This window comes from Diplotaxodon limnothrissa, linkage group LG8 (genome assembly GCF_057381915.1).
Source record: "Diplotaxodon limnothrissa isolate DT_005_m linkage group LG8, D_limnothrissa_male_GT1.1, whole genome shotgun sequence".
Classification (NCBI taxonomy): domain Eukaryota; kingdom Metazoa; phylum Chordata; class Actinopteri; order Cichliformes; family Cichlidae; genus Diplotaxodon; species Diplotaxodon limnothrissa.
Genome location: NC_140603.1, coordinates 29,256,475 through 29,274,642, shown reverse-complemented (window position 1 = coordinate 29,274,642; position 18,168 = coordinate 29,256,475). Strand labels below are relative to the sequence as shown.

The following is an 18,168-nucleotide window of genomic DNA, read 5'->3' as shown; positions in this document are numbered from 1 at the left end:
GACCAGAAATGAAATGGTTCGACACCAGCTGATAGACTTCCTCTATCAGCTGTTTTAACAGAAGTTTTATATGTGCTGCATAATGTAAAAGTTCCTGAGATAATAAACTCATTAACACTGAATAAATTCAAGCACAACGCAATAAGAATTTCCCCTTTATTTTACGAAAAGATAATAACGTTTGTGAGTGCATCATTACAAAAAGTTCTTTGCCAACATAAAAAGGTACATTCATGCACAGTCGTACTGTGGAGTGCAGCCGGCAGCAGACCTTCAGCGTAACCAAATAGCTGCTGCAGTAACCTGAGATAGCGGCGTTATCTAGCACCGCTCTGACACCTCATTGTTTTACTGTTGCGACACTGTTTGTCACTCCGTCTGCGGCTACATTCATACATCACAAATATACTGTTCAGTCACCACTGCATATGTGCCATGAGGTAAAATAACATTTAAATGTAAGAAAAGTGTACAATAAAAAAAACACACATATTAGGGTTGAGGTTTAGGTACATACAGGTGTCGCAGCTTTCCCGTGAAATTGTCATTACTCCACCGACTGTACAGCATCACTGCATATACATCTTCTTATTCAATTACATGAATAATTAGGTAAAATAAAATTACATATAACTGTAATGTGTAATGCCACCAACTAATATTTCTTACAGGCCCATAGATTTAAATTTTAAATTGATATGATAAGTCACCACTAGATGGTGCTGTTCAGGCATAAAAATGCTGTTTTCTGCTCAGGTTGATCTGGGGTGAAATATAAAGAAATAATGCACAACTTAGAGAACTGCTATCATTAAAAGCTCTGACATTTTATTAATACTGCACTAAATATTTTCTATATTTCTTTTTGCTTTTTGTATTTCGAGCAGCAAATTGCATTCAATTCACAAAGCTGTGGTCCTGATTTCAGACATATGGGCGATACTGAGCTTCACAGCTCAGTATCTTCAATGGCCTCTGGTTCATCCAGAGTATCCAAACGTCTCTTACAGGCATCCAACAGTTTTTTCCTGGGCCCTAGAGGGATGTGGATACTGGTGAGGTCTGTATCAGAGCATAGCAACAGAGCTTCCAAGTCGATCTTCTCCCTCCTGAATATGGGCATGAACTCACTGAGACTCTGAGAGGCCAGGAAAGTCTCCAGAGGATTGTTCTCTGGCTCCATGTCCTCATCCAGCCCAAGCTCAGTCTCCTCCCAGGGCAGCTCCTGCAGATTTCTTTCTTGCAGGCTCAAAGCGCTGCCAATACTATCCTCATCGAAGCTGGGCAAGTGTCGAGGCAGTTTTCCTCGCAGTCGGACGTTAGGCGCTCTCCCCACAGGTTCACTCCCTGCAACGCTTTCCTCTACCCCAATTCCAAACATGCCTCCGCTCATATAGTTCCTCCTGAAAACCATGGTCCCGAGCCCCGGTCGAGTGAACAGCGAGTCACGCCCGGAGTCTGCGCTGATCTCGGAATAAGCCGCCTCGTGGAGGCCTGGGTCACTCATGGCTCGGGAGATGGTGTCAGCATCGTCGTCAATGTCACGGGGAAACATATCACGGATGTTGAGCCGCGACCGCTCTCTGGGGTTGGTGTAGGTGCCCTGTTTGAGGAACATCACGTCATTGCCTAGCTGCAGGCCAGACAGCGAGCGCACGCTTTTCCTGCCATCTTCGTAGATCTTGAACGTACCGTCAACCTGCTTCTTTTTCTCGAGCTTCTTCTGTATCTTGGCCTTGCCCTTGGCTGTCGAATGCAGGGTGGCCTGAAAGGGACAAATCAGACACTGTGGATCACCCAGGGGTCTTTCAGATGATGTAAATAATTACTGTAAATGTCAAACTCAAACAGAGGCAAAGTCTTGCAACGTTTTCAAGTTTTTTACTACTCGTGTATCTGTATGTTCTCACTGTGGTCAATTATGGTCACCCACCCTCCCGCTGAAATCTCAGTCTTTACAATTGACTAGTCAATTGGGGAAAGTTAGCTTTAAAAGTTTTGTTTCTTCTGACAGGGGTTGCATTAAAGCACAGCAAAAGATAAATAAAGGTTGTTTTGAATTGGGATTCACGCAAAATTACTCTAGTAGAGTATAATAGTGAAAACATGGATCTGATAATAGATCTTCTTTTAAAAATAAAAAGCTTAACAGTGCCATTTGAGAAGCTAAGTATATTGTTTTCAAATGACTAAGACTAAAAGGTTTTGGGGGTTAAAAGGCTGACCATCAACTGCAACTGAGTCCAGGGACAGTTATTGATCTAAGGTAGAGCTTTAAATACTAGCTAAAATGTTCCCTGCTCAGTAAAGCAGAAGTTAATACTAAATCAGGGCTTTTGAACACAAAACCAACCACCTGCGAGTATGGCATGTTGGAGGTGACAGTGTTGAACTTGCGGCTCAGAGTGCTGCTGCTGGTGTAGCTAGAAAAGCTAATAGCGTCCAAGTTGTCTAAGGCCGCAGACTCCTTCATGAACTTCCTTGACATGCGTTCATGGTGTTTCTTCTGCAGCTTTGCGCACTCTTTGATCCGGCGCTCCGCGGCGCGAAACGCCCGATCCTTGAGCTTGCTGACCAGCTTTGGGTTGATGGTAATCTGCTTGGCGGCGATGGAGTCCAGGTAGCGAACGCAGTCCATGTGGCCCTTGGTGGCAGCCATGTCCAGCGGCGTGTGGTAGTCATTGTCGAGACACCACACGTTGGCACCGAAAGCCACCAGGAAGGACAGGCAGTTATGGTGGCCGTTGGCAGCTGCCAGGTGGAGCGGTGTGTTCCCCCAAATGTCGCATTTGTCCGGGTCACCTCTAGAAGTCAACAGAGGAGACGCCATGTTGAATTTATACACAAAGTTTACACACTTAGACTGCTTCTAACTTTATTTGGTGCCCACTCTAGAACAGGTTCCATCCATTTCCACCAAAGATGACCATATTACGGATATCACCTCTTTATGACATCATAAAGAGCCATGCGTAAAAAATATAGGCTGAAACCAAGTGTTTAAAGGAGTTTGACTACTCGCATACACCTGGTGGTTTTATGAGCATTCACCAATGTAACTGTGCATATGGAAGACACATATTTAAGTCTGTACCAGTATTTCGCTGGAAAACAGCTGTCATATAGATATTAGTGAAGCATCTGAAAAGCACAACTCTAATGTAGAGCAACAACAACAACAACTCCACCTCCTGCAGCTGCTGCAACGGTGACTCGTGTTAATCTGCTGTAAACTCTCCTCCTCTTCCTGTTTTCCCTCCTCCCACACGGCCGGGTCCTGATCAATAATTGAAGCGCAGCAGGTTAAACATGACAGAGGCGACTCTGCATTATTCATCTCCCACACCCAGACTCTTTTTTTCACAGACACCCAGCGACAGTGTTACCACGCACCACAGCAGGGTCACCACCTTTATTGGCACCAACCCTGATTTCAGTTCACATCTGCGGTGCTGCACCCTGAGTGTGGACTTGAAATCACGTATATCTGAGACGAACCATGTGGGTGTTTATTTACCTGCCAGAAAGACCAATTACATAACAAAACTGAGAAATCTCTATGTCTGGACCATCACAGTCACTGCCTCACTGGTTTCCACATCCCGAAGTCAGGATTTAAAACACACATTTCTACTTTATCTGAGAATGTTTTAACTTGGTCTGAAAGGACAAGAAAAGACAATTCTGCTACACAAACTTTCCCTTGCTACAAAGTCTAAGGAAGTCCAGCAAATGCTGAAGTTACACCAGCACAGTTTCATTTTGAAACCATGTTTTTTATCAGGTTTAGACAGAAAAGACAACTATACTAAGGTAGAGTCATGTGGACTCCAGCCAGTCACATCATATGAGCAAGTGTCAGCACGATGGTGGAGGGGTGATGATTTGAGCTGGTTTGTACCTGGGCACCTCACAGTGCCTGAATCGGCCATTAGCTCCTATCTATACCAACGTATTGTAGAGTCAAATGTGAGTCCATCTATCCAACAGCTAAATCTTGACGCACACCGGGTCATGCAACAAGACCAACCCAAGCACAGCAGCAAGTTACAGCAGAATCACTAAAAAAAGAAACGAATGGAGATGCTGCAAAGTCCAGACCTTAACCCCACTGAATGCTGTGGCAGGACCTTAAAAGAGCTGTGCATAAATGAGTGTCTGCATACATCAATGTACTGAAGCAACATTGAAAACAAGCACAGGTCAGGTCAGGGTGCCGGTTTTAGCTCATAGTTGAGAAAGTTGACTGCTGCTGCTCCACGTCTTCTCCTTCTCCCGGCTTTTGTCTCCATCTTCACTTAATAATTATCTATCACAGGTGAAAGGTGTGGGCCAGAATTCCTCCACAGCAATATCAGAGACTGATAAAGGGTGACGGGGTCAGTCATTTGAGAGAAGCTTAGAGTACAGCTGATACTCCTCTTCATCAAAATGAGCCACTTGAGGAATCTGACAGGGATGCTTCCTGGGTGAGGAGTTCTGGGTATGTCCTACTGGGACAGGGGTTTAGCCTGCAAATGCTGGAGAGATTATATTCCTTGGCTTGTCTTTTGAAGCAAGCAGTCACAAGTATCAGAAAAGCATAATAGAAAAACCACCCATATGGGAAAATCCCTTAAAGAAGAGTCAGGTTTCATCTCCAAACAGGTACCACTAGTTCAGAACGTAGAACCCATTCACATTTTGGCAGTTAATATAACATGTTTTGTCTTCTTGGTGTCATTTGTCATTGGTGCTCTCACACAGCAGCAGTAATACTGGGAACTGAACAATAAGTGTCCCATTTTACAGACAATGACAACTCATGACAATCATTATGGACATTCAGAAGACTCTTTGTTCAGGATTTGGGGCGTGCTGACACCAGCTGCTCTCTGGCAGAAAGCATCATGCCCTTCCTGTGTTTTAAATGCACTTGAGAACAACATGCAGCAACACCATATATGAGCGGGCAGAGGGAGGTAAGGGGTCTTCACCCCTTCTCTAGTCGCCATAGGAGCGGGGAGCTGGGAGGGCAAGTTGGCCGTCTGGTCAGTCTGGGATGCAGGGCCTCCCTGCTGCTGCAGGACTGGGGGGTGGTCTGCTTGTCTCCACCTCAGGGAAAAGGGTAACAGGGTCCAGGGAACCTGGACCCGGGGTATAGAGTGTGTTTGTCCATCTGTGTTTGTCTCCACGTTGGGCGAGTGCCCTGTATTTGTATATGTGTGCATGAGGGTGAGAATGCATGTTTGTGTCTGTGTGTGTCTGGTTGTCTGTGTCTATTTTTCAGGTCAGGTCTTAAACTCCACCTCTCTGGGAACATCTCTGTCTCCCCTCACCACACTCCCTGCCGGTGACTGAGGCCCTCAACTGGCGGTGCGTTGGTGGTTTTCGGTGTCCGGGGCTGGGCCCTTAGATATGTACCGTCTCATTCCCGGTGGCTTCTTGGCAGGACCTGGCGCTCGTGCCTCGGCCGGGCCCCTTCCGGGGGTGGGGGACCTCGCACCTTGGGCCTCTGGGCCAAGGGCTTGGTCCGTTCTGGCGTGGCTGGCTGCTGGCTTCTGCACCGTGGCTGCTGGGTGACCCCACATCTGGGGTTCTCCTCAGCTCTTCCCAGGAGGGTGGTGCAGTTGCCCCTCCGATGGTCTTCCTTGTGCACTCATTTAAAGCAACATAGGCACTTACTTTTGCACTTATTGTCTATAAATGTATTTTCATTTTACAGGTCACCAGAACACAAAACTATATTTACATTTGCCCAAAAAGAACGGCTCTAAAAAGCCCTTTTCAACAATGGCAAGTTGACTTCCACCATTACTTAAACAACTGATTTAAATTCTTCATATGCAATGTCTGAAAATCATCACAACCTGCTTAGTGTTTGTCTTAAAGGATTTAAAGGACTCTGAGAGGATGAGGAAAAGCATTTTGTGCTGAACTATTCAGTGTCTGTGTCTGCTGAACAACAGGCTCTACACTTCATCTGCTAACACCATCCTGACAGTAAGGTAAGCCAGTGGCAGCATCCGCAAAAACAGAGACAGGAAACTGGCAAGAACTGAGAGAAGGCCAGTGAAGTGATGGTCATTGGAAGAAAGCTCTATGTCAGGGTGCAGAGACCTAAGACTGAGAGGATGGTTCACCTTACAGCTGCACAACAGCCCAAAGCAAACAGATGAGACAACACTGGAGCAGTTCCAGGACAAGTCTCTAAATATCCACACTTCAATCCCACAAACCTCTGTGGAGAGACCTGAACGTGGCACTTCACAGATGCTTCTCATCCATTCTAAGCTTTGACTGATCGGTAAGGAATAAAAGAAGAAAGCGCCCAAATCCGTGTGCAAACCTGCAGTGGCCCAAGAACCAGAAGCGCATTCCAAAGGGGCTTTGACATAGTACTGAATACGTAGTGCTAAAAGTGCTAAAGTAGTAGCACTAAAGTGCACTAAAGTAGTGCTAAAGCAGAGAGAGATCCAAGTTAAAAAATACAGTATCATTATCATTTATCAAGTGTAAATATAAAGTGAACAAATTTCTCTTTATTTGTGTAAAATGGCAATGGCAACAAAATAAAGTAAAAAGATTAATAAAAGCCAAAAGACAATATAACCAAACATAAATCTGGACTTTCTACAGAAGATATTCTTTTCAGTTCTTTGATTCTAATGTCTGATTTACTGAAGAGTCTCTTGGTCTCCAAAGACTAGTCTCAGTCTTTACATATAAAGAAATACATGGAATTAAAAATGTTCCTATCTCAGGTATTCCTGGCCAATAAACATAAATGAACCTAGAACTCTCAAAGGGGCCCCCATGAGCCCAGGCTTCGTGAGTGAAAGTCCTGTATGTGATTTATGTTATAACCATCTACATGTTTTTTGTTTCTTTATAGAAATGTGTTGCATTTTACAATCAGGAAGAGAGTCCTTGTTCCCTCCCTGATTTCTTCATTTTTTGCATTCCTGAAAAGCTATTTAAACCTACCTGGCCTAATGTGAAAAAGTAATTGCTCCCCAATTCTAATAACTGCTTGTTCCACCCTTGACAGCAAGAAGTGCAATATACTGGTAATGAGTCTTTCTCATTGTCTTTCATGGCCCACTCTTCTTTTCAGGATTGTTTTAATTAAGTCACATTTGATGGATTTCCTGCATGAACGGTCCGTTTGAGGTTATACCAAAGCCTCTCAATCAGATTTAAGTCTGGACTTTGACCAGGTCGCTCCAAAACCTTCATTTTTTTAGACATTCAGAGCTGCCTGTGCTGGTATGTTTTGGATCAGATTTAGATCCCCAAAAGTCTTGAGGGTATTTTTTTTATTGGCTTTTGGGTTCTTTCTTTGAAGCAGTGGTTTTCTCCTTGGAACTCTCCCATGGAGGCCACTTGTGCCCACTCTCTTTCTTATGAAGTCTGACCTTAACTGAGGTGAGTGGAGCCTGCAGTTGTTCAGATGTTGTTCTGGGTTCTTTTTTGACCTCCTGGATGAGTCGTCGATGTGTTCTTGGAGTAATTGTGGTAAAACAACTACTCCTGGGAAGGTTCACCACTCAGATTTTGTCCATTTGTGAATAAGGGCTCACATTGTGAAAGCTTTGGCTATGTCCAAAGAAATGGCTTTGTAACCCTTTAAGCCTGGGCATAGCAATGAAACTGAACTCAGCTTTCAAAAAAAGTAGTTAATCACAGTCAACTCATGATTTAAGAAGAGGGACAATTACTTTTTCACACAGCCCAACATAGGTTTGGATAACTTTTTTCCCCTTAATAAATAAAATCATTATTTAAAAACTACATGTTGTGTTTACTCATGTTATTAAAATGTGTTTGTTTGGAACATTTAAATCTGAAATGATGAAATGATGCAAAAACTCACATCTAGGCTTAAATGCTGTTTTAGCTTGAATAGCACAAACTGGGCCAGTCAGGGCAGTGCAGTCAGGTCTGCATCTGTAATCGGAGCCATATTTGTTCTTTAAATAATGATTTTGCCCACTTTTAGGTACAGTTCTTTTGTAAGCTCAGTGTCAGTGGGGTTGATGAGTGTAGATTTATGACTGTTCCTGTTCCTGCTTCTTAAACTGCCCTCTTGTTGTCTTCAGTGTCGTTCTTGTTGTAATGCCCGCTCTGCTGCTCAGCTTTCTTGTCTCTGCTTCGCATGCACTCGATCCATCACTCTGACCTTTGCAGTACCCTGCACTTCACTGCACGCTTTATAAAGCTTCCGCCAGCTGCATGACACAGTGCACCTCGCCCTGCTGTTAATATGCTCCTTCTTAGAGAGCAGGAAGCAAACACGCTGCTTTGTTTGGGCCCTAAAGCCTCCGCACGGTGCTCTCGGATAGTCTACCTTACTCTATCTGTAACTTATCTGCCCTGAATATAGCCTTACTCCTAAAACCTGTTTGTGATTGTCTCCGTTTTCTCCAAGCTTCCGGTCAGTTTCAGTAACTGAGCTGTGTAAAAATGGCTTGTGTATAATGGCTCAATCAGATTTAAGGCTCTGTTGTGTCACAGATCAGCCCAAGCTTCATCTGTCAGATTTAATATATAGCCAGCACACACAAGTGACCTTTGTATGCAATTAGGCTGTTTATATGTACAGCCTCCATCTCTTGAAGTGCTGATTAGATTAGTGATGGGGGTTGGAGCAGTTTTATTTTCTCAGTTAAACACAAACTAAAGAACGTTCTACGCGGTTAGATATTTTTGTAAACTGTACAGAAACGAATTCCATTTTGTCCAGTATAATACAGAAATAACTTTAGATTACACTGGAGTTTTGTGGACGGTTGCAGCACTCTTGTGTATATATTGAATCCACAGTCACTGTCTTTAATAAAGGTAGAAATCTGGCTGGAATCCACACCTGGAGACCAAGAAGTGATCAGGTAAGGTTTGTTATCTTGTCAAATGAGCAACCCATTTTTAAATATTCACTACCTCAGATTTGGGACTATGTCTCCTTCAACTGTTCATATTGTTCTTACAGTAATTTATAGTAATTTCTTACTTTCAGCCACTAGACTGTGGTGTTTTACAGTGAACCTTGGCTAACAGACTTGAAGCAGTAAGATTTACTGCTGACGCCATTAGGTAATCATTAGCTATTATTAATATCTAACTGTCTTCCGCAGTGTGTTTTTTTTCCTGTTTTCCTACCCTCACTCCCAAACGGTCGCCCCTCCCTGAGCCTGCTTCTGCCGGTTTCTTCCTGTTAAAAGGGAGTTTTCCCTTCCCACTGTCGCCAAAGAGCTTGCTCGTAGGGGGTCAAATAATTCTATAGTTTTCACCTTGTTTTGATTTGGCGCTAAATAAATAAAAAAGAGTTGAATCAAATTGAAGCCCATGGGTAAGTTACATAATGACCAGAATGAGGATGGAAAATTGTTCATTTAAGATAGACAGATGAATGATTAGCTGCTGTGCTTCAGCATCAACTCATTGCCATGAGGTAATTAAAATACAAGAAAGAAAAACATACAATATCCTATAATATTTTGAATTTTATTGAAGTATAAAAATCATATGAAGTAGATATATATCCATCCACCCATCCATTATTTTAAGTGGTTTTTAATATTTTAATTGTGTCGGGTTTTTTTGTATTATTTAATAATTTTAATACTGTGAATCACAATTAAAAATCTTAAATGTATGACCTCCATATTTCCAAAATACATTCTATCTATCTATCTATCTATCTATCTTTCACATATCTATTATTTTTAGACAACTTTTTGAGTACTTTTCTCTATTTTGGTGCTTGTGGTTCTGAACTCACCCTCTGCTCACGATGAGCCGGAGCGCCTCCAGGTTGCCGTGGTAAGCGGCCCATAAGGTCGGTGTCATCCCATCCTCGTCCGGGGCGTTCAGATCCTTCCGTGTGGCCTCCTTTAGCACGTCCAGGAAGCCGTCCCGGGCCGCCCGGTGATACCGGTCGTTCATGGCGACACCTCGGCTCAGTCCCAGTCCGGTTCCATGGAAGCCTGGATGTGGAGGTAACTGTCACTCCGGGAGTCCGGACGGCCTGCAGCGGGACGTAGCGGCGGACTGACTGGTTGCTGGGAGACGAACACCAGGCGTGCTGGTTGTCAAGCGGGGGGCGTGGCCCAGACGATCCTACACACCGCCTTTCCTCATTGCTCATTACGAGCACAGAATTACTTAAAACTGAAATCTGCGAGAAAATAGTTGCCCCAGAGACGTGGCTTTGGGGCAATTATCAGCAATTTATTTATTTTTGATCGAATTTTGAATACATTTTTTTTTTTGCCCTTTCAGCTCATTCATCATCCCCCATTCTTAAAATATTTCTCCATATTAAATATTTTTTATTCTTTTATTTATTTAGAGATCATAAAAGTAATGTATTATTTCTTTAATGTGAAATAACAACAATAACTATATATCAGTATTTAAAAAATAATTATTGATACATTAATAAATAATTCAAATGGATTTTACAAAAAAACATAAGCTCTCAATAAAAGCTAATTTAAAAAACCAATTTAAAATTTAAATTTAGAAAATTACTTTCAAACTCAAAATGGCCATCCCTCCCCTCGGTTTTGGGATTAGCTTCTCCATTTAGCACTTCCTTGACTATGGTCCTTCGAGAAAAACTAACGCAAATTAGCCACGGTGTGTGATGGAAGGAGCTCTCTGATTGGTTACAGAGACTCAGGCTGACTACCTGGGTTTTGTTAAGGTGCTTTTTTTGTACCGATAACTTTGTATTGCTAAACATATATAAAGGGCATTCAGTCTCGGCTTTTACACTCTGAACAACATGGAGATAAGAAGTATATGACGGGACTGCAGAGAAATGGAGAGCCGAAGCTCCGAGTGTTGAAGAAGGTAACATGCTAACATGGCTAACACTAGCATCACCTTAGCTAATGAAAATATTACGTCCCAGCAGTTCTAGATAGGTACGTTTTTAGTAAGCTAATATGCTCTTCACAAATAAAGCTTGACACCGTTCAGAGCAAGCGCTGAGCCCTGTTACATTTATACACATATATAGAGCAATGGCGGCAACCTACAGCCTTTAAACTCGTGATTAAAATGCTGTCTGCCCAGATGTTACCACACACCTTTCTGGTAGTTAAAGTTAATAGAACTAAAACATCTGCCAAGGCAAAGAGTAGAGATGACACGCTGCTGAATTAAGTTCATTTGTTTTAATTAGACGAGTGCACACATTCATTCTAAACTGGACATAGATGATCATCAAGAGCCACGTTCACCTAATCCCAGCCTCTCTGACACAGTATGTCAAATATTCGCATTGAATATTCAGTATATTGCAATGACTAACTGCACCTACAGTACCTATATGCAGTCAAAAATACACATGGGCAAACGTAGTTATTAATAAAATATATTTGTATTGAAAACCAAGGCTGAAATTGATTCAGTCTATTAATTTTCTCTGTATGCTCTGTAGGGACTGTCCCAATAAAGGCCCTGAATGTTGAGAGCAATACAATAAATGATGTGGAAATAATTTTCACAGAGGTCATAAAGTTAGTAAATCCCTGCTGATATTTTGGCTGATGTTTACATTTTCAATTGATTTGTGTTTGTAGGTTTGCTTGTTCTTGACAACTTGGACTCCTCTGGGTGATAAGGACACACCTGCATCTGTTCCATATCATGTTCATGGAGGATGTTATGGCTTTGACAGCACTTGGTGTTAGCTTTTTGGCATCTGGCACCCACACTGGAAAACCTGCAACCTGGACTTCATGCAGGAGAGACCGCCTCAGTCATGTTCGACTCTGCGTCCTCTGCTTTACCTCCTAATGTCTTTCTGCTTTAACGCACAATTAAAAATCATTCAAAAATGATAACTTATTTCATGAGTTATATTTCAGAGGAGTAAAGGTTTTTACATAAATGAATGATTGTTTTCTTTTTTTTTTTTCTTTTTTTCCATTTTGCATTAGATCATACATGTGCAGATCGACCGATCACTAGTCATACTGAATTTTAATGTACAGAGCAGGTGAATGTGACTACTAAACTTTAGTTATATTCAGCAGACATCAAAGAACACCGCTGTCAAGCTTAACTGGCATTTCTTTTCAGCTTATGTTCTCAAACTCCCAAGAATAATGCCTGTCTGAATAATAATTTCTGTGATGATTGGTAGATAGTTTACAGTGTTTGTTTTTCTGCTTGCTAAGGCTGAAAATAATGTGAGAGAAATAAAAAGAAAATCAAAAAATGTCTTATTGAAATAATTAATTTCCAGGTAACAATATGCCCAAAAGTTCAGTTCCTCTGGACATTTTGTCAATGGGAGAGATCACTCATCAAAGAAGAGTGATCAAATGTTTCTACCAATGATAACCATTGACTCCAGTAGAATTAAATCAGCTATTTAAGATTTTAAAAAGAGCTGTTAGATGCTGAAATGCTGCCTAAAGCTGTGGGAAAGTTAAGATTCTTGCAATATATGTGAAAATCACCGCTTTGACTGGTTACAGATCCTCCTAACAGCTAAACCGCGTTTGCTGTTTGTATTTTTAATTTCTGCTACTTGAGATTAGTTGGACCTTGTAAGTATAAGAGCTCAGGATCATCTTTGAGCACAAAGACGTGGTCTCATACGAGGACAATGGGTTTATTTTACAGCATAGTGCAAAGCTGCCATATTGTAATATCCCCATATGATGACACATGGTCTCAGACAAATCATACATGATCCAGCATTTTACAAAGAATGCAAACTTTCTTCCTGTGTGCTGGTTGACCCTGCAAATCTTTACAGCACTCGTGTTACCAAACTTTTGATGACTGGTGTGCACTTCCTGCTTCGAAAGTGTAAATTTTTTATATTCATCAAGATATCTGATTTTGAAGAGGCTGGAAATGTTACACTTGTGTCATCTCTGCTCTTTGCATTGTCAGAGGGTTAATATGATCTAATGAGCTAACAGGAAAGGGACACGCAGTGAGGAAATGGATTTGCAGATGAGGAGTGGACTCACCATTTTTATGTCACAAATAAATCTTTGATTTTTAAATCCATTTACTTATTTCTCTTTTTTAAATTGGTTTTTTTTAAGATCTTGAAGTTCTGTTTCTTTTAATGCTTTATGGAATTAGGTTTTTGTGGAGAGTTTAATTATTTTTTGTGAAATCCGTTTGTGATTTGAAATATTTAGTAATGAGTTAATACATTTGTAGGCTATTGTCTAAATGAAGAATTAAAAAATGTATTTAATAATGCACATGCTTTGGCCCTCCATGCACAGCAAGCAGACAGCTTTGTGTCATTAAACAGTGAAAATAAAAATAATCAGCTGATCGGGTTATCGTTCCCACTCAACCATTACAGCAGCTCGAAGCGGCGAAGCGATAAGAATGGCGTCACACACTTAAGTCAGGTCCTGTTGCGGCTTGTTTGTAAACTCTACTTGTTGGCAGAGGGCAGGTTCATACATTTCAGTTCTGTAATGCTGTGTACTGACAAACACCACTTACAAGCCTTTAGATTAGATTGTTAGTTTTTTTAAATTAATAATTCATTAATTTTTCTATTAAGTAAACTTTGTCCGAATTGCTCAGCAGGTGAATAAAGGACCAGTTTGCAAAGTAAATATGATGCATTTCCTGTGTAGGTGTGTTAAAATCATGACCACACCTACAGCCGTGTGGGAGCCGTGTGAAGGCGCATTAGAGGACTGTCGCGCCCTGTCAGACGCATGTCTCCACGCTGAACTTCAGCTGAAAGGAAAGGAAACAAGTGTCTTTTGAAGACAAGAGGAAGAAGCATGAGCACGGATCGTGATGCTGGAGACTTGGAGCTGGATACTGTCTGTGGGACACCTGAAAATCCCACTAGTGAACCTCTCCAGAGCTCAGACCATCATCAGACTCATGAACAGGAGCTGGACCCGGTGCTGCTGTGGGTTCCCAGTGGGAGACGCCTAATCTCTGGTTTGGTGGGTCTCAATGTGGTTCTGCTGGGAACCGCTCTGGTGATCGGCGAAAACTTCAACCCTGAGGGTCTGAGCCACCAGGAGCCTGAGGTGTTCCTGCTGGTGCTCATGGGGATCAGCCTGATCTGGATGTTCTGGTACCTGCTGTGGGCCAGGAGACATCCGGATATAAGCCCGCACAGAGACCACCACGCCGGGGGGGTCCCTGTCATCCGTAAGTTCCCGTGTTCGATCTTTAAAGCAGACTGCTCACAGGGTGTGCTTGGATTTTCTAACAGCGCTTTCATGTCACAGTGGCTCTCCTGCTCTTTGCTGCCTTCAGCCTGCTGCTGTTTGTCTTCACGGTCGGTTATTTGATGAGTACGAGGGAGTGCAAGCCTGCTGCAACGCTGATTTCACCGTTCATGGAGGCTCCTTTTCTCACTCTGCAGGTAAAATCCGAAGGCAGGCTGAACTGGTGCAAGTTGTTACTGAGAGTGCAGGAAGCTAAGTGCTGGAGCTAAACAGAAAAAAGTGCTTATCTTTTCTACACTTAGACCAATCAGTCATCTCATGAAAATGAATATTTTATTTCATTATCTGATTCAAAGACGTTCAAGTAATTTGATGAAGAGAAACTGAGTAAACGGATCAAATTTCTAAGACTTTCTCATTTCTGTGGCCAAGGCAGCACAGGTCAGCAGGCATTCTAGGGATTATTTCACCTGCGCTTCAGCCAATTTTACCTGTTGACTCCAAATCAAGAAAATGGTGAGATTAGTCATTATATTCCAAATATTGGACGACTGGACAGCATTTGAAAAGCAAGTTTTCTCCAGAAAAAGTAAAGCCAACATTAAGGAAGGTGTTTCTGTTGGTGCTTAAATCCGTGTCCTTGGCGATGGACAGGGATGGGATATTCACGTTTAGAAGCGCAGGTGTTTCGAAACACCGCTCCGACGCGTGGGTCAAAACGCCCACGACACGTGACCTTGGAGTTTCGACAGGTGAATCAATGCCGGGGAGGTGCCCAGCACATCCAGGGGTCACAGGAAGTCTGAATATTTAGTCAGATTGTTAAGAAGTGGGAAGAAATGGTGCGCAAACCACAGTTTTCAAGCTCACGATAGGCGGTGAAAAGTGGAGCTCATAAAAAGTGAAACATAATCTTGTGATGCACAGTTCTTCTGCAAAGTGGAAAAAAGTACTCGGACTTTTTACTCAAGTAAGCATTAAAATCCCTTTTAAGTAGCGTAGCAGTTCACGGGTTGTATATCGAAAGTGACTGTACTCGTGAAATGACACTTCATGTACACGATGGGCAGTTATTGGGCTAAATTTATGAATTTATTGATGTGGGTATATCTTTGATGTTGCAGCTGTGGATTTTTTATTACTTTAATATTGTATTAATTGCACTCAAAATACTTGTCAATTAGATATTAAGACCTGAAACTGATGAAATGAATGATTAAAACTTGATCTCAGGTCCAACATGAAGTGAACATTATGCTCATTTTCTCTTACATGCAGATGGACTTTTCTATCAGGGAATAAAGGAGAAGTGGATTTAAGGCACTTTTGCCTTAGGTTTAACTTTAGAGTAATCATTTATGTACTTTATGTGTAATTTACTGTGCAGTCACAGGCTGTAGGAGACTGCAGCTGTTCCAGTGAGTGAGCAGATATTGCTAATAACCATCTAATTATTTCTGTGACCAGATTTATTCTAGCTCCATATTTTCACTCTTGAACTCTACTAGAGCTTTGCATGAATTTGAGTTCAAAATAATCCTTATTATAAGGAAAGGCTTTTGGGTCCACTGAGTATTCTAGTAGAAGGATGCAGCTTTGACAGCTTTGACTAAACTTTTCTCGTTTTTTGCTGTTCACTTTAAGTCAGGTGCTCTTCCTCGGGCTCATCTTTGTCCCTTTCACGTTAAGATTTCAGATCATATGTCGGCTATTTTCTGTTACATACCTTCACCTTTCCTCTCCACCCTCCCTGACTTGAAAACAAGCTTGCCGTCATTTCGGGTGTGTCCTTTTTGAATAACCAAACTTTTGTTCCTTTTGTAGACATATTTACTGTGGGCTCACTCCAAAGACTGCATTCACAGACACAAGATAATCACAAGGTGCGCATTACTAAATTTGCTATATAAATCATGCATTTTTTTTCATACACCTGCTACTTTGAGAAAGAGATTTCTAACTTTAGGTTTGCAGGTCTGGACTGATGATGATCCTCTCCACTGATCTACTGCTGTGGCTGAACGCTGTGACAGAGGACAACATCCACGTGGAGATCGAGCTGGGAAAACGAAACGGCCTCGCTGATGACGACACACCTGATAGGGACAGCTCAGACTTAGCAGGTAGTTACTGCAAGAAAGGCCACATTCACTCAGGATCCTAAGGTTGTATGGTTGAGCTCACTTTATTCAATTATGACATACGACTTACTAATGTAGCTGCAAGATGGATGCAAAACTAAAAGGAATGTATTTAAAGTTCTCTTCCTTCCTGCAGGGAATTCAACCTGTCAGTGCAACGCGAGCACAGCCTGCCTCGCCTTCAGGAAGGGCTTTGAAATCTTTTTTCCCTTCAACATAGAATACTACCTGATGGCAGGCTGCTTGATCTATGTGATGTGGAAGAACGTGGGCCGCATAACGGGTCCAGATCACCACGTCACAGAGAAGAAGACCCTGTATATTGTGTGCACAGGTGGGATCACATTGGGCCTCGTGTTTGGGGGCCTGGTTCTGGCTGCAGGAGTGACTGCCTTCGTTCTCTATCAGGTCTATGTGAGCCAGCCGGAGTTTCGCCTCACCGCCTTCTTCATATTTTATGGCTATCATTTAGTCGTCATGCCCATCATGTCTCTCTGCTCTCTGGTCGGGCTAATAGTCCAAAGGTTAGAGAGTAGGGCACGCGAAGTGGGGCCTAATCCCTCTCGTAGGCTGGATGTGGTCCTCCTGATGGCGGCGGCCCTGGGCCAGCTCGCTCTGTCCTACTTCTCCGTGGTGGCAGCTTTGGGCATAGGCACCGATGGCCCTCTGGGGGAACTGGATCTGTCCTACTCCCTCTTGAGTCTGCTGGAGCTCATCCTCCAGAACATCTTCATCATTGAAGGCCTCCACAGACACCCACACCTCAGCATCAAGAAGAAGAAGAAGAAGCAGATGAGCAGTATTTTCAAAGTATTTTTTTTCTTCATATAGTAGCTCTGAGGTGTAACTCAGAAGTACTGAAGTTTCATTTTTAATATTGTTACATTGTCCTAAATAACCTTTTCTGAAATATTGTTTTCTCAAATGTCATCTTAGTTTATATATTGTATATTGTGGGGTTTTTTTTGGTTTCCTGTCATGTTTTGGGATTATTTTTGCTGCTTTCTTGTTTTTTTTTTTTTTGTTTTTTCTTTTCTTAAATATGTTCTGAAATGGTTCTTTTTGTGCACCTCAGAGCCCCTGTACATTTTACTGATGTGTTGAAAGGCATTAAAATTTTTCATATTTATATTAAAACTCTTTTACAGATGAAGAAAAAAGCACAAGAGAACAAAAAGACAGATATATCTCTACTGGAGGCCAAAATATCAGCGCCCCCTACAGTCCAGGAGCAGGGGGCAACAAAACCCTGGGCCAAAAGAGTGAGACAAGAGATCTGCGCTTTCCTCATTCTCTCAAATATCATGGTACTACTGTGTTTTATGAACCTGTTTTGAAAGAATATTTTAAAATGTTCAGTATTTGAATAACACGTAGATGTTCCCTCTTCTTTAGCTGTGGCTGATTCCTGCATTTGGAGTCCACCCGCAGTTCGAGAACGGCCTGGGAAAAGAGTTCTTCGGCTTCACCACTTGGTTTATTATGATGAATTTGGGTCAGCCGCTCAGCGTCTTCTACAGGATGCACTCGGTGGCAGCTTTAACGGAGCTGCTCATCTCTGCATGACACGCACAGACTCCATCCCTGTTAGACTACACGATCCAAAAACCGGATTACTGAATACACAAACCAACTCAAGAACAAGCTCGCCCCTCATCATAGAACTTCATGTTGTTTAAAATATGGAGATGACAGCACCTCGCAGTCTTCTGGCCTGTGCGTCCTGATATATGCACGTTTTTAAAAAAAGCATTTTTAAAGTTTTAGGCAGATATATTGGTAGAGCAGCAGATTCAGGACCCCGGGGTCTCTGATGAGATTATTTTAAAGACTTTTACCTTCCTGTCGTCACACATCGG

The 18,168-nt window shown here is 42.3% G+C and overlaps 2 protein-coding genes across 3 annotated transcripts; one reads left to right on the top strand and one right to left on the bottom strand.

Moving 5' to 3' along the window:
* Positions 1-949: 949 nt before the first annotated feature.
* On the bottom strand, positions 950-9,927 carry LOC146627149 (pre-mRNA splicing regulator USH1G-like). 2 transcript variants are annotated; one of them, XM_085361640.1, is made up of 3 exons: positions 9,764-9,927; positions 2,354-2,804; positions 950-1,765 (listed from the first exon to the last, which is right to left on the bottom strand). In XM_085361640.1, the coding sequence occupies exons 1-3, from the start codon at positions 9,925-9,927 to the stop codon at positions 950-952; spliced, it is 1,431 nt and encodes a 476-aa protein (XP_085217766.1). The 2 variants fall into 2 exon arrangements, with proteins under 2 accessions (XP_085217766.1, XP_085217768.1); XM_085361642.1 differs by having other exon boundaries at positions 2,357-2,804.
* Positions 9,928-13,766: 3,839 nt separating this feature from the next.
* Positions 13,767-17,875, top strand: LOC146627148 (proton channel OTOP3-like). Its single transcript, XM_085361077.1, has 7 exons — positions 13,767-14,148; positions 14,229-14,365; positions 15,993-16,051; positions 16,143-16,291; positions 16,446-17,119; positions 17,458-17,616; positions 17,705-17,875. The coding sequence occupies exons 1-7, from the start codon at positions 13,767-13,769 to the stop codon at positions 17,873-17,875; spliced, it is 1,731 nt and encodes a 576-aa protein (XP_085217203.1).
* The last annotated feature ends 293 nt before the right edge of the window (positions 17,876-18,168 follow it).